The sequence below is a fragment of the Ranitomeya imitator genome, chromosome 7, assembly GCF_032444005.1.
Source record: "Ranitomeya imitator isolate aRanImi1 chromosome 7, aRanImi1.pri, whole genome shotgun sequence".
Lineage (NCBI taxonomy): Eukaryota > Metazoa > Chordata > Amphibia > Anura > Dendrobatidae > Ranitomeya > Ranitomeya imitator.
In genome coordinates, this window is record NC_091288.1 from 176,416,217 (window position 1) to 176,442,077 (window position 25,861).

Genomic DNA, 25,861 nt, shown 5'->3' on the forward strand with positions numbered 1-25,861 from the left:
TACTCGGGCTCCCCTCCCCCACTCCCCCTTTCCCTTACTTTGGTTAGGTTGTATGATTGCATGTCAGTTAACCACATGCACTATTGTTCAGATTGTATGTAAAGACTTATCCTGATTTTTTTTTGATTATCTTGATTATCACGTAAATGTAAACCGAAAACTTTCAATAAAAATTTATTGTTTAAAAAAAAAAAAAAAGTGATGTGCCCTAACATACTAATTACAGGTACAACAGGTACAAAGCATTTGGTGTCTTCTGGTGTCTTCATCCACGGCAGAACATTGAGATGTTATATTTCCACAAAAGCTTCGCCCCTCACACCTGGTCCAGGATTAATACAAGCAGATGTTTTTGTGGTGACGAGAATAGCAGCTCCTTCCTCTACAGCCGGCAAAGGAAACAAATAATCAGACAGAGCGTTGCCGTAGACGTTGTTACCCCTTGGAATGACTATGTCTTCATTCTCTGCCACTGGTTTCTTTATTTCTTCACATGAAGCTTGTTCTAAATCGGCACCTTTCAAACTGCTCTTAGTGGTGATCTTTCCACAGACCTCGCCAAAAGAACCTGAGAACATAAAAGTACATGGTAAATGTAAACTAAATAACCTAAGGTCACATAATAAGAGGTAATATTCCATATGCTTAGTATGGTGAGGAAGCAAATAGAAAAATATTAGATTAGGACAATCAATGGTTGCCTCATCCTAAAGATAGTTTCCCATAATAATGTCAAATCATGTTGATATAAGTAAATCAGAGGAGTTACGTTTAATAAATACGTATTTTTTTTTTACAATGATATTTGCATTTTTTTCTCTTTGCTAAGGCAGACATTTTTTGCAAAAGTCACAACAAAAACTGCGCAAGTAACAAATCCGTTAATTCATAGTGGGCCTCCATGGCCAAACTTGGAATTTGCCGCTACTCTTGTCAGAGCACGGGAGTTTCCTCGTTTTCACCCTTTAACTTCTATACAGGTATCTGGTCTTTACTGCAGGGGCCTTGGGTTGTGTCTACGGAGTAGCTGCTAACTAATGGAGTAAACTGAAGGAATTAACCAAGCTAGCTAGATTGGTACCAGCGAGACAGAGACATTTACAGATTTAAATCCAAATATGAAGTCAGGTGGAAGCAAAGTTAAAATCCAGAAAGTCTATCAGGAACAATAGGCAAAGAGGTGTCCGGCAACCCAAGGGTCAAACCAGCGGGATTTAAGAGCATGAAATAGCATCCAATCCTGTCTACTGAGTGTTGACCATTCATGACTGATCAGTCAAACACCTAATTAGCCCAAACTACTTTCTCTTGATGCCTGGCATACATTACATTACATTGGTTTTCACTTTTTAATTAGCTTTGTCAAAATGTGACAACCTATATTCCAGCACTTCTTGTTGTTACTTTTACAAAGAGATGCTGTCACAAAAAAAAAAAAAATGCCTTTAAGTAAATGAAATGATAAGTTTTTGCTTCAGCACAACTTTTTTATATTAAAAGCAATAATCATGTAAACCGCGAGTAGGAATCTGATGGATTATTTGTCAAAGTTTCCTCACTGTAGAACAGAAGTAATGTTATGCAAATACCGACAGATTTATCATCTGAGAATTCCCACAGCTTTCGATCTGAGTTACCTCAAAACACTGAAAACTGCGCTGCGTTCTTTCAGAAGAGTGTGCCTAATTCAGTAACTCTCCTCACAACTGCAAAACGACCTGGATAAGATGTCTGAATGGGCAAACACTTGGCAAATGAGATTTAATGTAGATAAATGTAAAGTAATTCACCCAGGATGGAGTAATCCTATTGCTGCATATACATTAAATGGGACCTAAGTTGGGAATACAGAACAGGAGAAGCACTTGGGGATTCTGGTAAGCTGAGCAGCAGCACCCAATATCAAGCAGCAGCCGCAAAAGCAAGCAAGATTTTAGGGTGGCATAAAAAGAGATAAATTCCCGCGATTCCAAAGTATTGTCACCCTTTTATAAATCACTGGTGAGGTCTCATCTAGAATATGGGATCCAGTTTTGGGCCCCACATTTATAAAAGGATATTCAGAAATTAGAGTCAGTTCAAAGGTGGGTGACTAGATTATTACATTGGATGGAAGGCCTCTCATATGAGGAGAGGTTGGAAAAGATGAGCTTGTTTAGCATAGAAAAAAGACGCCTCAGAGGGGATCTCATTTATATGTATAAATATGTGTGGTCAGTACAGAGGACTTGAGCATGACTTATTCCTTCCAAGGACCATATTAAGGACCAGGAGGCACTCATTATGGGTGGTAGAAAGGCGAGTCGGACAGCTAAACAGGGAAGGGTTCTTTCCAGTTAGAGCAGTCAGACAGTGGAGTGCCTGACCACAAGAGGTAGAAATGGCAGACACTATAACATCTTTTAAAAAAGGGTTGGATGCTTTCCTCAATGTACATAACATTGTGGGTAAAAGTTAAATTAATGACAAAAAAAAACAATTGGTGAAAAAACGTTGAACTTGATGGACCCAGGTCTTTTTTCAACCTATGTAACTATGCAGTGAAGCTTACTGTATGAGTCAATGCTCTTCATTTTGTGCACTTTTAATGCAGCCCTGATTAGCAAGTACTTTGCACACCTAAAGACCATAGCGTTGGTGTTTTTTTTAATTTTAACAACTCTACTTTTTAGTATTTCAATAGCTGAGAGATGAATACCCACTTTGCGGCCTTCCAGACAGTGTGGAACAAGTTGCCTTGAATTTCTCTCAGGTTGCCGGGGAAGGTGGTCTCTCCCATTTTCACAGTTAGTCCAGATACCTGATCTGTCCTTGATCCTCTCACCTGTGGCATCCCTGCGCAACTCACTAGGTCTGTCTGTTTAATTTAGACTAATCTCTTTTTCTCCATGACCTGTCTGTGGTGGGCAGACAGCTTCTACCTGAGATACAGGCGAACCCTAATTGGGCCTGCTTAGCCCACTCTTGCTGGGCTTTGGCTTGAACACTCTTCCAGTCTTATCCCTTCGCTCCACAAGTTGCTAGGTATTAAGCCGCCATTTTCTTTTTCACAGGAGCGCATCGCTGCTGATTCTTCCTCTGTTCACTCTTGCAGACTAACACAAGCTCCCACGTCTATGTTGTCCTTTTCGGCTGACCCCGGAAGAGACATCCGCTGCGTCATGCGTCACTCTCTGGCGATTCCGCCTTCGGCCAAGCCTCCTGCTCTCGCCTTTCTTCATTTTGCACCGCATCCTCCTCCAGTGTTCACCTCCCATATTGGGTCTGGTCCAGGTTGCAGGGCATACCCTCTTCTGGGCCAACATTCCAGTCAGCTAGGCACATTTTCACGCTCCCAGGCACCATCCACTCCTGCCAAAAGCAGATCTTCTCAGCTCACTAGCCATCACCGTCTTTGAACACATTCTTCTGGCCGACTTCTCGGACCATCTATCTTCAGGTGCCCTCTCATCTTTGCCACCGATCTTCTTTACCCCAAATTCTTCTTGCCGGGAAACCTCATCCTGCCAACTACGTCACTTTTGGTTGTAGGCTAGGGTCACATTGCGTTAGTGCAACCCGTTTAGCGCTAGCGGGTTGCGCTAACGCAATGTTTTTAATGTGGCCGCGTCCCGGGTTCGCGGTAACGTCCCCGCTCTCTCAGATCCCCGATCTGCGAGAGCGGGGAACGGACCGCGGGCGCGCCTCGGACGCTGCGAGCAGCGTCCGCGGCGCGCCAGGAAACACTGGCACGCCCTAGTGCTGCGCGTTCCCATTGCCGTGAATGGGCGCGCTAACGGAAGCGTTGCACGGCGTTAATTTCGCCGTGCAACGCTGTCCATTAGCGCTTTCCCATTAACGCAATGGGAACCAAGCCTAAGGAATTTCCCTCGCAGAGGTTTACTTCAGAAGCCCTAAACGCTAAATAGATGGACCTCAGGTGTGTGCACTGATGTTCTTTACAATAAACATCACTCTCAAGATGGACTCTGCCAGGTCATGGTGGAGCTGGGGACCCTTCACATTCTTGTAGAATAACTAGGCCAGACAGTTTTAGAAAAGTAAACTCTTTACTAGGTGTTGGAACTATGTACCGATAGTAGCAGGTACAGTTCTTGAATACATTTTCTTCTGTCTCACCAACTACACATGGAGGACATACCAAAAGTTATAGAAGGCAGATCGCGACAGACCCCTCACTACACATGGAAGGCATACCAAAAGTTACAGAAGGCAGATAGTGACAGACCCAACTACACATGGAGGGCATACCAAAGGTTATAGAAGGCAGATAGTGACAGACCCAACTACACATGGAGGACATACCAAAAGTTACAGAAGGCAGATAGTGACAGACCCAACTACACATGGAGGGCATACCAAAAGTTACAGAAGGCAGATAGTGACAGACCCAACTACACATGGAGGACATACCAAAAGTTACAGAAGGCAGATAGTGACTACACATGGAGGGCATACCAAAAGTTATAGAAGGCAGATAGTGACAGGCCCAACTACACATGGAGGGCATACCAAAAGTTATAGAAGGCAGATAGTGACAGACCCAACTACACATGGAGGGCATACCAAAAGTTATAGAAGGCAGATAGTGACAGACCCAACTACACATGGAGGACATACCAAAAGTTATAGAAGGCAGATCGTGACAGACCCCTCACTACACATGGAGGACATACCAAAAGTTATAGAAGGCAGATAGTAACAGGCCCCTCACTACACATGGAGGGCATACCAAAAGTTATAGAAGGCAGATCGTGACAGACCCAACTACACATGGAGGACATACCAAAAGTTATAGAAGGCAGATCGTGACAGACCCCTCACTACACATGGTGGGCATACCAAAAGTTAATAGAAGACAGATAGTGACAGACACCTCACTACACATGGAGGGCATACCAAAAGTTACAGAAGGCAGATAGTGACAGACCCAACTACACATGGAGGGCATACCAAAAGTTATAGAAGACAGATAGTGACAGACCCCTCACTACACATGGAGAGCATACCAAAAGTTATAGAAGGCAGATAGTGACAGACCCAACTACACATGGAGGACATACCAAAAGTTATAGAAGGCAGATCGTGACAGACCCCTCACTACACATGGAGGACATACCAAAAGTTATAGAAGGCAGATCGTGACAGACCCCTCACTACACATGGAGGACATACCAAAAGTTATAGAAGGCAGATCGTGACAGACCCCTCACTACACATGGAGGACATACAAAAAGTTATAGAAGGCAGATCGTGACAGACCCCTCACTACACATGGAGGACATACCAAAAGTTATAGAAGGCAGATCGTGACAGACCCCTCACTACACATGGAGGGCATACCAAAAGTTATAGAAGGCAGATCGTGACAGACCCCTCACTACACATGTAGGACATACCAAAAGTTAATAGAAGACAGATAGTGACAGACACCTCACTACACATGGAGGGCATACCAAAAGTTACAGAAGGCAGATAGTGACAGACCCAACTACACATGGAAGGCATACCAAAAGTTACAGAAGGCAGATAGTGACAGACCCAACTACACATGGAGGGCATACCAAAAGTTACAGAAGGCAGATAGTGACAGACCCCTCACTACATATGACAGACATGTCAAAAGTTACAGAAGGCAGATAGTGACAAACCCCTCACTACACATGGAGGACATACCAAAAGTTACAGAAGGCAGATAGTGACAGACCCAACTACACATGGAGGACATACCAAGAGTTACAGAAGGCAGATAGTTCAAGAAAAGCACATCCAGCCCATGAATGGCAGCGCTTCCCAGGACTCACATTCAAAGATGATATTTCATATTTTTTTATTTCATAACTTAAAATAGAAGAGATACAACGCGTTTCGGATACAGTATATATCCTTCTTCAGGTATCATAAAAACACAGTACAAATCCTACTAGTATAAAATTCAATTACACTTATATATAGTATCACACCTTTTATCCCAGTCTCAGAAACTTGATTTGGGGTGTGGACCAAGTTCAGGAAAACACCCACTGATTGATACAGCCTTGTTAACATTGATGCAAGAAAGAGAGAGAGAAAAAAAATAAATAAAAATAAATAAAAAAATAAAAAAAATATATCAAAGGGAAAAAAAAAAAAAAAATCACAAGAAAAAAAAAAAAAAAAAAAATCCTCTAAACTCTCTCTATGATATCATTCAATCCATTTGGAAATAATGTTCCCAAACGATATATCCAAAACGTTTCTTTCCTGTTTAAAAGAGCATTCCTGTTTGCAACTCCAGAGGGTATCTGCTCCACTGGAGTTACTTTTATGTTAAAAATTTTATTATGTTTAAGTAGTAGATGCCTTGAGAAACTATGTTTTAAAAAGCCATTTTTTGCTCTATTTCTGTGGCCATTAATGCGGGACCGCAGTGTCTGTACAGTGCGTCCCACATACTGCAAACCACAACTGCATGTGATGACATATACAACATGATCACTACTACAGGTGAGTCTTTGTGAGATTTCAAAGACATCACCAGTATTATTGCATTTAATAGTTTTAGCCCCATGATCTAGGATCCCACAGGTGCAACATTTTTTGGAGTTACATTTAAAAACTCCGGTGCCTTGAAGAACTCCACATAAAGTTTGATCCTTATTTTTATAAATGTTTTTTCTTTTTGGATCCAACTGTTTTTTTAATTTACTGGGGGCCACCAAATTTTTCAAAGTTTTACCCCTTCTATATGTAATCCCTGGTTTATCAGGGAGATGTTTTCCCAAGACAGGGTCACGCTTCAAGATGTACCAATATTTAGAAAGCACAGTTCTTATAATTTTATTGCCCCTATTGAATGTTGTCACAAAATTCAATTTCCAGCGATCATCACTTTTTTCCTTACCAGTAGTCAAAGTGTCCCCCTTCCTGGTTTTTCCTTTTAAACATTCTTCCTGTGTTTTTATTTTGTTGTCCCTATATGCACCATTTATCAAATTTTTCGGGTATCTTTTTTCTTTAAATTTTCTTTTTAAAATTTTAGACTGAGCTACATAATCAGATTCTCTCGTACAATTCTTTCTGATACGATAAAATTGGCTGTGGGGTATATTAACCTTCCACTTCTTGTAATGTGCACTATTGAAATCTAAAAAGCCATTTGAATCCACTTTTTTGAAGTGGGATTTCGTGATGATTTTTTTACCACTATGGCTGATCTCTAAATCAAGAAATACCATTTTTTCTTTATTAATTTGTGATGTAAAGGTAATCCCCCAGGTGTTATTATTGAGCTCCTTTATGAATTGTGCTGCTTCCTCCTCTGTCCCCTTCCATATGATAATCAGATCATCTATGAAGCGCTTATAAAGCCTTATTTTGTCATAGAAAACAGGCTTAGAAAGTGACGATGAGGACTCGAATCGCCCCATGAATAAGTTTGCGAAACTTGGCGCGACCCGAGTCCCCATCGCGGTGCCAAGCAACTGTAAATACAGTACGCCTTCAAAAATGAACACATTGTGTTCAAGAATGAATTTCAGACCCTTTAACAGAAAATCTCTTTGTTCGGGGAGCATCTCTGTCTTTGCTAAATAAAAACCCACTGCATTTACCCCCATTTCGTGATCTATGTTGGAATATAATGAATTAACATCCAATGAGATAAAGGAATAATTATCTTCCCATTCAATATCCCTCAGCTCCTCGATTAATTGTGTGGAATCTCTCAAATATGAAGGAAGAGACTTTACTAGATCTTGTAGAAACAGGTCAATATAATGAGAAAGATGACAAGTTAAAGACCCTATTCCTGATATAATTGGTCTACCAGGTGGTTTTTCACAGTTCTTATGCACTTTTGGTAGATGATAAAATAACGCCATGGTTGGTGCAGGATTTGATAAAAACCTTTTTTCTGTTTTATTGAGAATGTTCCTCTCGTAGGCTTCCTTAATCATATGGTGATAGTCCCGAACAAAGGATTGTGTAGGATCTTCTTTCAGAATTTTGTAATATCTCATATCAGACAATATGTTCAAAGCTTCCTCAATATAGTCAGATCTGTTTTGCACAACTACTCCCCCTCCTTTATCAGCTTGCCTTATTACTATATCTGTATTTTGTCTCAAATCCTCCAATGCCATTTTCTCTCTTTTAGAGATATTGTTCTCCTTTTTTATCTTGTTTTTTCCAGTTCCATGCTTTTGGATTTTATGTTTATTATTATTATTTTCCCATTTCCTAAATTCTTCAGATACTAATGAAAAAAAGGTATCTATATTTGGTCCTCGGTGTTGATGAGGATTAAATAGAGATTTTGGGTGTACCTCCTTATGGATATATTCCCTTTCTTTATTTGTCTCTATTGGGATCAGTATTTTTGGGGGATCCCCAATGTCCCCATTTTTTTCGTTCAACAAGAAATGCCTTTTAAGAGTGAGTTTACGAGTGTACGCATTTAAATCGAGAAAAAGATCGAATGCATTCATATCTTGAGCAGGGCAGAAATTTAGTCCCCTACTGATCCCAATAGAGACAAATAAAGAAAGGGAATATATCCATAAGGAGGTACACCCAAAATCTCTATTTAATCCTCATCAACACCGAGGACCAAATATAGATACCTTTTTTTCATTAGTATCTGAAGAATTTAGGAAATGGGAAAATAATAATAATAAACATAAAATCCAAAAGCATGGAACTGGAAAAAACAAGATAAAAAAGGAGAACAATATCTCTAAAAGAGAGAAAATGGCATTGGAGGATTTGAGACAAAATACAGATATAGTAATAAGGCAAGCTGATAAAGGAGGGGGAGTAGTTGTGCAAAACAGATCTGACTATATTGAGGAAGCTTTGAACATATTGTCTGATATGAGATATTACAAAATTCTGAAAGAAGATCCTACACAATCCTTTGTTCGGGACTATCACCATATGATTAAGGAAGCCTACGAGAGGAACATTCTCAATAAAACAGAAAAAAGGTTTTTATCAAATCCTGCACCAACCATGGCGTTATTTTATCATCTACCAAAAGTGCATAAGAACTGTGAAAAACCACCTGGTAGACCAATTATATCAGGAATAGGGTCTTTAACTTGTCATCTTTCTCATTATATTGACCTGTTTCTACAAGATCTAGTAAAGTCTCTTCCTTCATATTTGAGAGATTCCACACAATTAATCGAGGAGCTGAGGGATATTGAATGGGAAGATAATTATTCCTTTATCTCATTGGATGTTAATTCATTATATTCCAACATAGATCACGAAATGGGGGTAAATGCAGTGGGTTTTTATTTAGCAAAGACAGAGATGCTCCCCGAACAAAGAGATTTTCTGTTAAAGGGTCTGAAATTCATTCTTGAACACAATGTGTTCATTTTTGAAGGCGTACTGTATTTACAGTTGCTTGGCACCGCGATGGGGACTCGGGTCGCGCCAAGTTTCGCAAACTTATTCATGGGGCGATTCGAGTCCTCATCGTCACTTTCTAAGCCTGTTTTCTATGACAAAATAAGGCTTTATAAGCGCTTCATAGATGATCTGATTATCATATGGAAGGGGACAGAGGAGGAAGCAGCACAATTCATAAAGGAGCTCAATAATAACACCTGGGGGATTACCTTTACATCACAAATTAATAAAGAAAAAATGGTATTTCTTGATTTAGAGATCAGCCATAGTGGTAAAAAAATCATCACGAAATCCCACTTCAAAAAAGTGGATTCAAATGGCTTTTTAGATTTCAATAGTGCACATTACAAGAAGTGGAAGGTTAATATACCCCACAGCCAATTTTATCGTATCAGAAAGAATTGTACGAGAGAATCTGATTATGTAGCTCAGTCTAAAATTTTAAAAAGAAAATTTAAAGAAAAAAGATACCCGAAAAATTTGATAAATGGTGCATATAGGGACAACAAAATAAAAACACAGGAAGAATGTTTAAAAGGAAAAACCAGGAAGGGGGACACTTTGACTACTGGTAAGGAAAAAAGTGATGATCGCTGGAAATTGAATTTTGTGACAACATTCATTAGGGGCAATAAAATCATAAGAACTGTGCTTTCTAAATATTGGTACATCTTGAAGCGTGACCCTGTCTTGGGAAAACATCTCCCTGATAAACCAGGGATTACATATAGAAGGGGTAAAACTTTGAAAAATTTGGTGGCCCCCAGTAAATTAAAAAAACAGTTGGATCCAAAAAGAAAAAACATTTATAAAAATAAGGATCAAACTTTATGTGGAGTTCTTCAAGGCACCGGAGTTTTTAAATGTAACTCCAAAAAATGTTGCACCTGTGGGATCCTAGATCATGGGGCTAAAACTATTAAATGCAATAATACTGGTGATGTCTTTGAAATCTCACAAAGACTCACCTGTAGTAGTGATCATGTTGTATATGTCATCACATGCAGTTGTGGTTTGCAGTATGTGGGACGCACTGTACAGACACTGCGGTCCCGCATTAATGGCCACAGAAATAGAGCAAAAAATGGCTTTTTAAAACATAGTCTCTCAAGGCATCTACTACTTAAACATAATAAAATTTTTAACATAAAAGTAACTCCAGTGGAGCAGATACCCTCTGGAGTTGCAAACAGGAATGCTCTTTTAAACAGGAAAGAAACGTTTTGGATATATCGTTTGGGAACATTATTTCCAAATGGATTGAATGATATCATAGAGAGAGTTTAGAGGATTTTTTTTTTTTTTTTTTTCTTGTGATTTTTTTTTTTTTTTTCCCTTTGATATATTTTTTTTTATTTTTTTATTTATTTTTATTTATTTTTTTTCTCTCTCTCTTTCTTGCATCAATGTTAACAAGGCTGTATCAATCAGTGGGTGTTTTCCTGAACTTGGTCCACACCCCAAATCAAGTTTCTGAGACTGGGATAAAAGGTGTGATACTATATATAAGTGTAATTGAATTTTATACTAGTAGGATTTGTACTGTGTTTTTATGATACCTGAAGAAGGATATATACTGTATCCGAAACGCGTTGTATCTCTTCTATTTTAAGTTATGAAATAAAAAAATATGAAATATCATCTTTGAATGTGAGTCCTGGGAAGCGCTGCCATTCATGGGCTGGATGTGCTTTTCTTGAACTACTCATCCTGTGTGAGCCTTACTCTGGCTCTCTCACTTGGATCCACCCGAGGCAAGCTGCAAGCCCTGTATATTGAAAAGTATCTCAGAGGGAATTTGGAGGATACACGATCTAAAGCCATTTTAGTCTTTTATCAGGTGAGTGCATAAAATTGTGCACCCTTTAAAGACTATAATATTGTGTTTACGCACTTAGGGCGCCGCGATTTGTCTGTTCTTCTCTCCCAAACAGGGTTTTTTTGTAGAAGGCAGATAGTGACAGACTTCTCACTACATATGACAGACATGTCAAAAGTTACAGAGGGCAGAGAGTGACAGGCCCCCACTACACATGGACGGCATGTTACAAATTTCAGAGTGCAGGTAGAGAGTGACAGTCAAAAGTTATAGAGGGCATGTTGAGAGTGACAGACCCCCACTACACACGCATCAAAGACATATCAAAAGTGATAGAGTGCATGTTGATAGTGACAGTCAGCTTAGATATTTGTCGTACTTGGATGCAGAATATCTTGTGCATACTGTGTATAAGAATATTGCCAGATCCACACTAGAACACAATTCACACGGTATGATCTGAAGCACAAATTGATTGAGATTTTCATGTCTTAAAGGGAAACCTCATTTCTTAGCATTACTAGTTAGTGACGCTTGCATAGCTGCTAGTGAGCTTCTATGGAGATCTGGCAGAATCGCTAAAGAATCTGTCAGCAGGTTTTTGCTACCTCATCTGAGAGCAGCGTAATGTAGGTAAAGACAAGCTGAATCCAACAATGTATCACTAAAGCAGGGCTGAGAAAGCTGACCCAGCCCACACCACAGCTAACCCCACCAACACCAGGCTGTCTGTGTACAAAGGCCATAGACAGTGATCTGCTTATCACAGGAGGGGGCATTGCTGGACAAGTCCAGCAATGTTAATCTCTTAGTAATGAATCCTTCACAGTTAGTAAACAACACAACGCAGTTTGACAAGTGACACATCCCTGAATTCTGTCTTTCAGCCTCTATTTCCTGCTTTCTTCAGACTACATAGCAAAAACCTGCTGACAAATTTCCATTAACTATTCTGGATATAAATGTATTTTGATGGTTTGAAAATATAATTTCTTATGACTTATTCTTACAGTGTAGTTATGAAAGCTGCACCGTTCTCATAATATCAGTGCCAAGTTCCAGGGTCCCATAACTTTCACTTCCAATTTGTTTTTGACATTGAAGAGAGATTTCTCCATCCTCCTTGTATTAGCCCGTGACCAATGATGTGTATGAAAACAGATGTTTGGATTATCTTAAAAGTGAAGACCAGTCCCCTTTCCTGTAATTACTGATGTAGGAACTGAGAAGGGAACTGGCTTTGTTCTTCAACTGAACCAAACACTCAGCCCTCTTCATTGACAGTGTTGGTCGGTCCAACACACGTAGGGAAAAGTAAACGCTTTCCTTTGTAGAAAACAAAGCAGAAGTGGTGTGCAATGTGTCTGGGTTGACTCCTTGAGCCTGTGTTTTGTGGTTGACTCCTCTGTCCACCGAGCCACAGCAGAAACACCTATTCTCTATGTGTTTAGTTTCCATTATCCTTCTTGCTTCAGTTTTTTAGGGAAACAGGTGTTTTCATTTACTCATTTTTCTGCCCTAGCACTTTTCGGGTGCGGCTTTATATTATTTCCCCTGATGGTATTTCCTGTTGGTGATAGTCTCATTTGTATGTTGTCATACTGCTTTAGTTTAAGCCAGTCAGAAAAAGACCAACTTGAGTTTATCTCTTTGCTCTTTATGTTCTTTATCATGCACCTATCTTCTGTTTCTTTTAGGAAGAAGGTGGCATATTCTCTAACAATATGTACTTAATTCTTTAATTTGTATTTCATGGTTTGTTTTGCTCACTATGGGATCTCTTTCTATTCCAGCACACTTTCCCTTCTGTAGGTAATTTAAGCTCTCCTCTGCCTCCCAATTCTTTAGGAGGAACAAGAAGGCTATGCTGAAAAAAGCGGCGGAGAAGGACAGCCGAGACTGGAACTGTCTGCTTCCCTATCTGTTATTTTCCATCAGTAAGCTCCTCAAGCTTCCACAGGCCCCTCCCCATTTAAACTACTCTATGGCCAACACCCTCGGGGACTCCTGTATGTGACAATAGAAACCTGTTAAGCCTGATGCAAGAAAGGATTGCCAACATGATGCCCTTTGTGAAGGTGCACCTCCTCAAGGCACAGGAAGCACAGTCCAGGGTGTATAACAGGTCAGCCAGGGTGAGACAATTCAACCCAAGGAGTCGAGTACTTGTATTTGTGCCCCTGGTGGAGAGCAAATTCCTGACCAACTGGCAGGGCTCTCTGAGGTAGTAGAAAAAGTTGGTGAAGTCAACTACAAAATTCAACTGGTGAAGAGGAAGCCTTACCAGGTTTAACATGCCAACCTGATTAAACTGTGACAGGACAGAATACGTGGAAGCTCCTTGTCTTGTGGCCAAGTCCGAAGTCAGAGTGGAAGATGTTAAGATACCAGACATCTTGTCTCACTCACAGAAACATCAATATCGGGAGCTGTTGCAGTGGAATAAAGACCTGTTTTCTGAGTTGCCAGGTCTTGCTCAGGTCATAGAGCATAAGGTACAGAGCCTCATGTACCTGAACCTGAAACCATATCGGATTCCAAAGTCTTGCAACAAGTGATCTCGAAACAAGTGAAGTGGATGCTGAATATAGGAGTAATTGAAGAGTCCAAGAGTGGCTGGTCCAGTCCCATAGTCTTGGAGCCAAAACCAGATGGGGGAGTGTCAGTTCTGTAATGACTACAGGAAGTTCAACAAGGTCGCAAAGTTTAACACCCAGGGTAGATGAACTGATTGAAAGGCTAGGGCCGGCCAGGTACCTTACCACCCTTCACCTCAAGAAAGGGTATTGGCAAATTCCCATGTCCCAAGATGCCTAGAAGAAGATGGCCTTCTCAACGCCAGTTGTTTCCAGTACATTTGGCTTGCAAGGAGCTGTGGCTACGTTCCAGAGAGCCATGGACCGGATCCTAACTCCCCACAAGAGGTACTCAGCAGTCTACCTGGATGAGATTGTGATCTTCAGCCAGGATTGGGGAAGAAATCTGAGCAATGTCTAGGCGATACTTAGTGCTCTACGAAAGACGTGGTTTTCCATACACCTGAAGAAATCTGCCATGGGAATGGAGGAAGCAAAATATTTGGGCTATATCGTTCGAAGGGGCAAAATAAAGCCCCAAATAAATAAAGTGGATGCGATTCAGAGTTGGCAACAACCCCTCTCAAAGAAGCAGGTCAGAGCATTCCTGAAAATCATCCCTAACTTCACCATGATAGCCGACCCCTTTGACGGACCTCTTTAAAGGGATAAAGTTAAATATGTCCAAGTGGTCTTTGGAAGCTTGAGACTTCCAGGAACTTAAACTAGCCCTGTGTAAACAGCCAGTGTTGGTGGAACCGGATTTCTTTAAGGAGTTTGTGGTCCAGATGGATGAATCAGATGTCAGGCTGGGAGCTGTTCTATCACAAGAGGTGAAAGAGGAAGAGTACCCCATGTATTTAAGTCGGAAGCGATAATCATGCAAAAAGAATTATTCCATAGTGGAGAAGGAATGTTTGACCATCAAGTGGGCGTTTGACACTCCAAGGTGCTACCTCTTAGGCAGTAAATTTAGGCTAGTGTCAGACCATGCCCCACTGAGGTGGACAAGGGAGAAGAAGGGAAACAATGCCCGAGTGACCAGGTGGTTCCTAGTACTTCCGGATTTTAGCTTCCATGTAGAGCATAGACCCGAAACACTGCATGAGAGATATGTAAAATGGCCACCAAACATGTCCTTAAGGGGATATATGCATCATAAATGTTGGTAGCTTTGGCGATATAAGCCCAGGAAAGCAGGCTCCAGCACATATAGTGCTGAGAGAGTTAATATGGCGCATCAGGGCCGGGTTTTACAATCAGTCAAAGAGTTGGGTGGGACTGACTGCTTATATATTCCACCCCGGGGGCGTGGTATGGCAGATAAAAATGTAGACCAGTTTTCTCATTCTCTGGGTCTGGAGATGTGTAGATCTTTAGTGTGTTGGTCTGTGCTAAGGCCTTAAGAACCGGAAACTAACCTGAGCAGGCAAACCTGCCATACTGTAGGTACCAGGGACTATTTACTTTGTGTTTTCACTTTTGTGACAGAAAAGGCTCTCTTTTTATTTGCTTATGCTGAGTGGTTTATGAAGTCCTAAATAAACGTGCCTGGACATTTTAATGAAACTGTTTCCTGTGCCTATCTCAACTTTGATGATGGTGGGACAGCTTTTACGCTTTTTTTTTATCAAAACACTTTTTCTTAGTACCGTATGTTATTTAATATGCACTATTGCATTTTACTTAATTACAGCAGGGTATATGCTATAAATTATTTTGTTTTTTAGGTTTTGTTTTATTGATTCGGGTCTGCAGCCTTCATAGTTCTATCATCTGATCGTTTGCAGCCATCACATGACATACACAATGTCACTAAATAGCCAAGGACGCAGCGCCATCATTAGAGTGGTGGCACTAGTAGGGGAGCTATGTACAGTGGGGGAAATAAGTATTTGATCCCTTTCTGATTTTCTAAGTTTGCCCTGACAAAGACATGAACAGTCTATAATTTTAAGGGTATGTTAAAATTCTGGATTTTATTTTTGATATTCTTACAAAATCAGCAAAGAATCAAATACCTTTTTCTCCCACTGTATGCTTTTTTTCTTTATTTTATGCAACATACCAGGGGCACTGAAATGGGGTTGCCCAATTGTGGAAAAAAACTTTAATTCTGAGCTAGAACAATTTATCAGACCATTCGGCACGAAGTTACATTTCATGTGCTACAATTTGTACTTCGCATGATAAATGTAAATCACTTTACCTGCATGCAGCTTCCGTTTTCTGTGCAGCATAATCGTCACAATTAATACTACTGACACCACAACAACCAGAACCAACACCAGCCAAATTATGTAGTTTGTGTTGCTTGCAACCAAAGGATTATCGGGACCTAAAAAATATGTAATAAAAAATCTTAATACACAGTAATCCATCATAATTACATGATATCAGGTGGCATACATGTGCCATGTTTTCCGTGATAAATCCAGCGTTGCAATACTCGGATTGGTGTCGGAACTCGTTACCACCACGTAAAGCAAATGATGTTTGTTGCTTTTACAGCTAATAATAAGCACATGTAATTGGCTGCTAAAATGTTGTCATGTTTTGGCCAACGTAACAGGGTTCTGGCAGTCTTCTGATCAAGAGAATGTATTATGAAATCGGTCTGTATTTTCCAATATTAATCCTTAGGCGGCATATAATATATATTTTTTTATAATCCAATATGCCTCTTTCTGAATAGGACCATGTGTGCACGTCAGACTGAAATCTTCCGTCAAACACATTTTGGAAATATCCCAAAATGTTTTCGTCTTCCTAATTACCTTTTGTTTTATATGTGATTGCGGGCCCGACACTTGTTGGCGGGACCTCTTTGTGCGTCACTGAGGAATTTGTAGTCCCTATGCAAAATAATAAAAGAAAAATGACAAATGAAAATTCGAAGAAGAACTAACATACAGCTGACGCAATGATTTTTATGGAGTGTGGAAATATAAAAGAGACTGAAGTTCAGTTATAGAACAACAAAACCTCAAACCCAGGATAAGGATGGAGTAGAGAAGAGGTCCATGCTAAAAGAATTATGATCTTTATTAGATCACCAAGCGTTAAAAAGCAATAATAAAGTAAGCACAATGTCATGTAGGGTACGGTCAGGGTGAAAGACTAATAAATATAGATATATACAGTGGGGGAAATAAGGATTTGATCCCTTGCTGATTTTGAAAGTTTGCCCACTGACAAAGACATGAACATTCTAGAATTTTAAGGGTAGGTTAATTTTAACATTGACAGCGTGGGAATCGTGATACCCAACGGATGTGACCAGCTGTGACTTCACTAAGGTTTCCGCTGGTCAGAGCTGGTGTTTCTCAAGCTGTCAAACAGAGGACAGCGTGGGAACCGTCGGATGTTCGGGCCTCCCATTGACTTGAATGAAGTTGGGGTTCAGGATCAAATTTGGATACCGTTCTGGTACCCAAATTGAATTTGTTTTTAACGTTTGTCCGAACCAGACGAACCCGAACATCCACAACTCCACTCATCCCTAGTCCAGAACCCACTAAATACTGACCTGGCCACTAGACAAGGGTCCTGCAAATCAATTTGCTAATCTCTAGGATTATTAATATCGGCCAACTCTTTATTGGCAGAGCAGAGCTTTGGACAAATATTGCCATCAAAAATTTTGAACAGTCCCGGTAAATTTGAGATTTTTGGCTGTCGTTTCAGGCAGTCAAAGTTCCGTCATCATTTCTTCTACTATTCTGAAATTAATAATGACTGCATTATGATTGGGATGCTGTGGATCAGAAGGGCAATTTTAATAAATGAAGACCATAGTCATTACTAATTGTAGTGTTTGTCATATGAGAAAAGTACTGTGACAAAGTCACTGGCAAAGTGCTGGTGGGATACGTTTCTCCGAGGCTATTAGCCTTAGTGTTGAGAGGGGTTAATCGGCTATTTTAAGGGATGGATTTTGTTTTTTTTGTGGACAACCATAGAGCGAGTGGCAGGTTGTCCACCTTATCTCCGCCGTAGTGTGTGATCTGGGGCTTAAATCGTCAGCCTCTAGAGGCATTCAGTGTTCAGTAGGGCTGGAGAGAGGAACTCTAGCGTTTTGTGTTCTGACCAGGAAAAACTGAACCAGTGAGTGGTTATTATTCTGAGCGGGCAGACCCCATAGAGGCAGAGACTAAATATCATTTTGTTTTGTTTTCTTGTTTTTGCCCGAAAGGCTGTGTTTATATTCACTTCACATTGATTTATGCCACATGTCTAATAAACCAACGGAAGATTTAAAGGGACAGTGTCCCTTCGCCTACCTCCGTGTGAAGGCAAGTGAGTACATCTATCACAGTACATATATAATGTCTTGACACATTATATTCCATAACATGAAATTATTTGTCATGATGAAAATTGCATTATGGGAAATATATATTTGTGTCTGTATAAATTCATAGGGGTTGAGTATGGCAGAATTTTTTTTAAGATATAAACCTCTATTGTTTTTTCTTTTTAATTCGCTATAATTTCTAATAAGGTGTTACGTATATAGTTTATTGACAGTGTGGCACTAATTCATCAACACTGCTATTCTTGATGAAAATTGTGCTGGAGAAAAAAATGCATCAAATTTATTACGGCACACAAATGCCTATCACTGAATTTTTCTCATCTTTCAACTGCTGTGCACCATCGCAACAAGTGTACTCCAGTCAAATGTACACTTGTGGCATAAATTGTGATGAATATGTTGGCCAAGATAACAAAGTTGGCAGGTACTGTTGGTATATCATGCAAGACGCACAAAAAATTGTGACATTTTAAGGGGTTTTATGCCAGAAATGTGTTTTTGAGAAAAATAGATAATAGCCCATTTACCCTTAATGGGATCCTGTCACCAGAAATAACGCTGATATCCTGCAGATATGGGGTTCATCTGCAGGCTAACAGCCTTATGATGCTGCCTGGACCCTGCACGCAGACAAATGCAGAAGGGAGAAAATGAGCTTTATTCTTCCCACCAACATTTGGTTCCAGTCACAGGGGAGGGGTGTCACCGGTTCAGTCTCCGCTTTTGTATGTAGAGCTGCCGCTATAATTACGCCCCTGGCCGTGACTGTCAGCCGGCCGCAATGTAGAGGGAGTATCAGTTGGCCAGGGGCGCGGTTGCAGTGTGCAGTCGCGAGGCAGCATAATAATGCTGTTAACTTGCAGTTTAACCCCACCATATGCAGGTTAACAGCGTTATTTCTAGTGACAGGTTCCCTTTAATGCATTTTCAATTAGGATTGTCAGCCAACCTGACCAGAATGGCACATATGCCTCATTATGAAACAATATATGGTGTCATACTGTATGTTTCACTATGCAAATTTGTTGTTTTGAGAACAGATGTGTGAAAAAAAATTTCCCTCCCTCTAGATGCTCCATGTTATAACATTTGTCACATGGAACAACAAGGTTCGCACAAAGCTGACTGCAACTTCATTGAGTCTGTCTGGGATTACATGAAGTGGCAGAAGGATTGCACAAGAGACATCCACAGAAGATCAGTGGTTAGTTCTCCAAGATGTTGTTTGGAACAAAAATATCTATCTTTGTAACCTAACTTTCTTGTATGTATGCATGTATGTACATATATATGTATACGGTATGTACACACACACACACAGGAAAGTGAGGATTTTTTCAAAAATAGATATGTTAATAGTTTGTCAATTAAGAAAATGTAAAGTGAATGAGCAAATGTTTTTGAAGGAACACGGCAGGTAGGTTTTTCCAAACATCTTGGAGAACTAACCACAGATCTTCTACGGATGTTGCTTGTGCAAATCCCATATCTGTATTAAGGCCACTTAAGAAACAGGGGGTATCTTCATCTCCTCAAGGTTGTTTCAGGATACAACAGTGGGGCTTATGTGGCATGCGTTCTTCATTTTATGCCATAGGATACCTTCAGAAGTGTTCTGGATAGATGAAAGATATTTTGGGAGCACAAGGAGGACAAACACAATGTAAAGCAGGTGGATTTAATGGTCTGGCAGTGTGAAAAAGTATGTTTTTCATGTTAGTGCTGCACAAAATCATCACTGAATGTCAGAGAGGAAGTGAGATTCAATTTGCCTATGGCCCAAAGGGCTTCCCTTTACACGGGGAAATTCCTCTGACATCACATCTGTGACATCATATGAGTTACTGTAAAAAAAAAAAAAGAAATGCTTATCTAATATACGGTATAATTAAAAAAAAACTGCAGCAAAGTGGAAGAGAGAGTTTACTAAATCTCATTCTTATGCTGCCAAAATCTGCATGAAAATTGACCTATGGTGAATATTTGAAATCCACAGCGTCACCAATTTATGTTGTAGATCTGTTGCAGATTTTCTACAGATTTTTTTTGAGTTAAATAGGAATGTTAAAATTTGCAACAAACCCAATTTGCTGCACATCACCTAAGAATCAGGGGAAGATCCTGCAACTCCTAAGAAAAATAATTTTCAATGTTTAAAGGCAAAGTGACAGCTGATACATGATGCCCCATCCACAGGCTGATTTTGTGGCACTTACTGATGTAAAGATATTACCGGTTCTCCTGTTCTCAAAAGGTTATTTGATTTTATTGCAAGGGCATGTGACCAGACCTGTCCATCAGCCTCCCCCAATTGAAAAATGGCTACCCTGTGTAAACGGTGAACTCCATGAGCAGCTATCTTGAGAACAGGATAGCTGTGCAGTCTGTGTACTAAGAAGCGGGTGGAGTAGAGCCTGTGAAACACTCGTACGTATGGTATTCTGTGGGGCTGTGCACATGTCTGAGTTTCTCCACAGACTGAGTGGTCCAAAACAAAAAATTGCAACATGCAAATTTGCATCCGTAACTCGGATCGCAGGCTGCAATGCAAGTCAATTGGTCCGTCAAAAAAATATTGGATCACACTTGGATGACATCCGAATGCTGATTTTCACAGATTTACAGATTGGAGAAGATGGACAAATTAATTTTTCCATCTTCTCCACTTCCAAGAAAATGACGAAAGCCAGAGGATGAAACGCGCGTCGAGGTGCCGCAGGTCCCCAGTTGTGTTTATTCCTGTCGCAGATACAGCCGATAACATGACTTCAGGTATTAATGATTATTCATATTAGATAATGCTTCAATTTCTCACACCACAATTGATGTGTTGCACTGTCCTTATTATATCCTATTAAGGTTTAGTATCAGGCTTATACCATCATAGGTGACTGTCAATACAATATGCTGCTGGTTACATCTATGCAATGATATAGACTTTTTTGACTACATTGATACTCTGTGCGGTTAATACAGTGCAGTTAAATGGCTGTGATTATGATTGTAAGGTCCCCTAACATCAAATCTATCTAATATATAGTCCAGATATTGGACGGTAGTCAAAATTTACTTTGAAGGTCAACCAAATTTTTTGGTTTAATAAAGGTTTGATGCTATGTATCCTCAACTCTAGGCTTCCTAAAACATTGAATTTTTAAGTTATTATGCTGTCATAATGACGATGTGGTGTGCAGGCTGTTGGCAGTTGTAATATGTTAGGTTGGCGAAGCACTACTAGTTATAATTTAAAACTACTTTTTCAGGTGTTTTCTGACCATTTTGTCTTAAAGGGATATACCACTACACTCTACTTCATTTTTCATGTAAACATACAGGTTGTATTGTGACAGGGATAAGGTCACCAAGACACGACGGCGTGACTTGTAGTCTCAATGTTCTGTCTAAGATGTTTGTTCACTTGATATACTTGTTTAATTATGATATCTAAATAAAGCTTAATTTTTTTATATCATACAATCATCTCCCTTCCTTATTCGTCCTGTTGTCTCTTCTAAGATGTTTTTATTGTGGAAATTTCTCCACATAATATTTGGTTCACTATCTCATTTAATAGGATCAAAGGGAGTCATTATATTCCTTAGAAGGATTTTTTAGGTTGTGATTTTCACAGATTGACAGAGTTGAGAAGACAGAAATATTAATTTTTCCATCTTCTCCACTTCCAAGAAAATCGAATCACACTCTGATCACATACTGATAAACTCTGATTACAATCTGTTCACACACTGATCAACTCTGGTCAAACTCTGATTAACATAATCAGCCTGATTTTCTCAGATGAGAGAAAATACGGTCGTGTGACCCTAGCCTAATACTTTAATTTATTAGTAAGTGCCACAAAATCATGTCCCCCGTACATTCATTAAAACAAAGATGCAGTAGAAAACCCTTTTGAGCTCAGTGATAAAGCAAAGTATAAAATACACTGAAAGAGGGTGAGCCAAAAAACGAAAAAAAAAAATCCAAAGCTTTAACAATGCTGCAAAAAAAATAGAAAATATTTATTGGTAAAATCTAGATAATGAACTCAAGCGATGTCTTCAAGTTGATACAGAGTCCTCCAAACATTTCTTCAAAACTTTAAAGAACAAAAATGTGACTTACGTGAGCAAGGATTAAACTTGACACAAACTGGAGGAGGTTTCGGACATCGAAGTCTACAGGAGTGACAATTTTGGAGTAGCCCATCATAGTACTGACTTGTTGGACAACGTTCACCCATTTGTGATCTCGTTCACGACCGTAAACTAAATTGTGCTGGAGTATCGTGAGGAGACGCTCAAATACTCTACATGCAAATGGTTTAGATAATTAAAGCTGCCTTCTAGTCTCTGTGAAGTTATGTCACGTTTCAGTGCAGGTGCCTGAGATTTACAGATACATTTGACTAAGTTCTGCTGATGAATCCTACAGAATACACAAGGGACCGAAGACATCATCATCATCATCATCAATACCTCGTCTATTTTAAATTAGGGAAAAATGTAGTCAAGCCAGTAAAAAAACAACTGAAGTATGTTTCAAGCCAGTTTTATAGCCGGATTTTAGCATCCATATAATGCCCATAACACCCAGACCACGACTTACCTACTGAACGAAACTTAGATTACTACATGTGATATAAAGGGTATGTTTAGGCTGTGTGCATAAAGAGTTTTTATTAGTAAATTTTGAAGCAGAGACTGAGGTAAATCCTCCTCAAAATTGCAAAACTCCTCAAAAATCTGCAAATTCTGCTGAGTTATCTCTCAAAACGCTCAGCAAAAAGTCTTTGTGAACACATAGAGAAGTAACAACATTTTTGAGGAGTTTTGGGATTTGAAGGATGACTTGGAGAGTTTCGGCTCAGTTTCTGCTCCAAAAACTCCTATAAAAATTCCATGTGCGCATCTTCAAAATCTCCCTCAAAAACTGTTTCAAAAACTCATGGAAAACTGTTCCAAGTCATTTCAGAGAAATCCACTTTGCTATTTATGGCTATCTGCATGCTGCGATTATTAGATGCCATCATAGCCACCAGAGATTTCAGGACCAAATCCACTTCAGAAAAAGCTGGCGGCATCTTCCTGAAGTGGATCCACTGGCCGTTTGCCTTAGATTTTAGAATTTTAGATTTCTGGTACCTTCCCCTCTGCCTTCAAACATGCCACCATCACACCCATCCTCAAAAAAGCTAACCTTAACCCAACTGCTATGCCCAGCTATCGCCCCATATTACTGCTCCCGTTTGCTTCCAAACTCCTTGAGCAGCATGTCCATGCTCAAATTTCCTCCCACCTCTCATCTAACTCTCTCCCCGACAACCTGCAATCTGGCTTCCGCCCCCACCACTCCACTGAAACTGCTCTGACCAAAAGTACTAACGACTTATTCACAGCCAAAGCTAACACAGTTCTCCATCCTCCTCCTTCTCGACCTGTCCTCTGCTTTCGACACAGCTGACCACTGCCTACTGCTACTGGCTCTTTCTTCCCTCAGCATCAAAGGCCTTGCCTTGTCCTGGATTGCCTCATACCTTTCCGACATTAGTGTTTCCCACTCCCACACTACCTCCTCATCCCGCCCTCGCTCTGTTGGAGTCCCTCAAGGCTCTGTCCTAGGGCCCCTACTTTTTTCCATCTATACCCTTGGCCTAAGACAACTCATAAAGTCCCATGGCTTCCAGTACCACCTATATGTGGATGACACTCAGATCTACCTCTCTGGCTCAGATGTCGCCTCTCTGCTGTCCAGAATCCCGGAGTGTCTGTCAGCCATATCCTCCTTCTTCAACTTTCTCTTCCTAAAACTCAATGTAGACAAAACCGAACTCATCATCTTTCCCCCATCTCGCGTATCCCCCCTACCTGATCTATCTATTATGGTAAACGGTATCACACTCTCTCCCGCACCTGAAATCCGCTGCCTCGGGGTAACTCTCGACTCTGCCCTGTCCTTCAAACCACACGTCCAAACTCTTGCCACCTCCTGTCGCCTCCAACTCAAAAATATTGCCAGAATCCGTCCCTTCCTCAGCCCACAATCTACTAAAACTCTTGTGCATGCCCTCATCATCTCCCGCCTCGATTACTGGAACACCCTCCTCTGTGGCCTCCCCGCTAACTCCCTTGCACCACTCCAGTCTGTCCTCAACTCTGCTGCTCGACTAATCCACCTCTCTCCTCGCTACTCCCCTGCTTCTCCCCTCTGCAAATCCCTCCACTGACTCCCAATTCCCCAACGAATCCAGTTCAAACTACTAACATTGATCTACAAAGCCATCCACAACCTGTCCCCTCCCTGTATCTCTGAACTAATCTCTCACTATCTTCCCTCACGTCATCTTCGATCCTCCCAAGACCTCCTCTCCTCCACACTTATTTGTTCCTCACACAACCACCTCCAAGATTTCTCCCGAATATTCCCCATCCTCTGGAACCTCCATGCCTCAACACGTCCGATTATCCACCACCCTCGGATCCTTCAGACGGAACTTGAAAACCTATCTCTTCAGGAAAGCCTACAGCCTGCAATAACCCTTCTGCCGCCTCACCAACCACCCGAGCTGCCGCCTCACCAAACACCCGAGATGCCTCCACGTCACCAACCACCAAAGCTGCCGTGTCGCCACCACCAGAGCTGCCGCCTCACCACCGCCAGTGCTGCAGCACCCCTGCCTCTTCCCCATTATCCCAAAGAATGTTAGTCCGCAAGGACAGGGTCCTCTCCCCTCTGCACCAGTGTGTCACTGTAAATTTGCTTACTGATAACGATATCTATAACCCTGTATGTAACCCCTTTTCTCATGTACAGCACCATGGGATTAATGGTGCTATATAAATAAATAATAATAATAATACTTGTTATTGCCTGGGGGCCTATCTGATTAATGATGGGCTGCCCTTGTCATACAAAACACTATGTCAGTGTCTGACATTGTAAAAAGTTCCCTTACACTCTTTATTCCTCCACTTCATACATTTTGTTACATTCACTGCCATCACTTTAGGGATAATTGATTATCCTATTTATTGCACATTAGTAAAGACTTCATCCCAGCTCATAGCTGATCCTTGGTGGTGCGCATGCGGGGCTGGCGCTCGGTGGTCAGGGCTTCGGCGTCTGTGTGGCCTTGGTAATGCCGGGGCACATCCCGTGGTTCCGGTCACCTGACGCTGAGGGGTTGGATTCTGAGTTTGCTGGGCTGCGCATGCGCCGTCTACATCGCGGGTCAGTACTATCGGCGCCTTTTTTGTACAAACTCGTGTAAATAAACCCATCTTTTTGCCATAACACATTGCTGACAAAGGAATCTCCATTCCGAAACGCTCGTCGGGGTGCGTGTTATCAAGGCCAGCGGCATTTAAAGGTATAGTCACCATTTTTAATTTACTCTTGAGAGCATCTATATATATTTATTTAGCACCAGCACTTTGTGTACTATTGAACGCGCAAGCACAAGTCACTTTTTTAATGTATGAATTGGTTTGCACTTGCACCTTATTTATTACCCCTTCTCTATATACAGTACATCTACTAATATAGCAAGATGTAAATTGATCTATTTACACTAGTGCAGTTTTAATCTGTTACACATTTGGCACATATTATTGGTGTTTTACTAACACATGTTAGAAATTATGTTTGTTTGTTTTTTATTAAATTAATTTTCTGGTGCTTTTAATTTCTAAATATATATGGATTTGTGATATTACCTTATCCGCTGAATGCAAATTGGTTTCTTATACA

General features: G+C 40.6%; 1 protein-coding gene across 1 annotated transcript; it reads right to left on the bottom strand.

Moving 5' to 3' along the window:
* Nucleotides 1-200: 200 nt before the first annotated feature.
* On the bottom strand, nucleotides 201-22,355 carry TNFRSF17 (TNF receptor superfamily member 17). The gene is made up of 4 exons (XM_069734085.1): nucleotides 22,238-22,355; nucleotides 16,572-16,649; nucleotides 16,004-16,132; nucleotides 201-568 (listed from the first exon to the last, which is right to left on the bottom strand). Exons 1-4 carry the CDS (start codon nucleotides 22,353-22,355, stop codon nucleotides 291-293), a joined length of 603 nt encoding a protein of 200 aa, XP_069590186.1. The 3' UTR covers nucleotides 201-290.
* Between the last annotated feature and the right edge of the window lie 3,506 nt (nucleotides 22,356-25,861).

Bases quoted from the DNA above. Each gene is read 5' to 3' on its own strand.
- TNFRSF17 (XM_069734085.1), bottom strand. From the start codon at position 22,355: ATGGGTGAACGTTGTCCAACAAGTCAGTACTATGATGGGCTACTCCAA. The intron at 16,133-16,571 runs GTAATTAGGAAG...CATATTTTTTAG, and splicing joins AATCACATATAAAACAAAAG to GTCCCGATAATCCTTTGGTT. The intron at 569-16,003 runs GTAAAGTGATTT...TTATGTTCTCAG, and splicing joins AAAACGGAAGCTGCATGCAG to GTTCTTTTGGCGAGGTCTGT.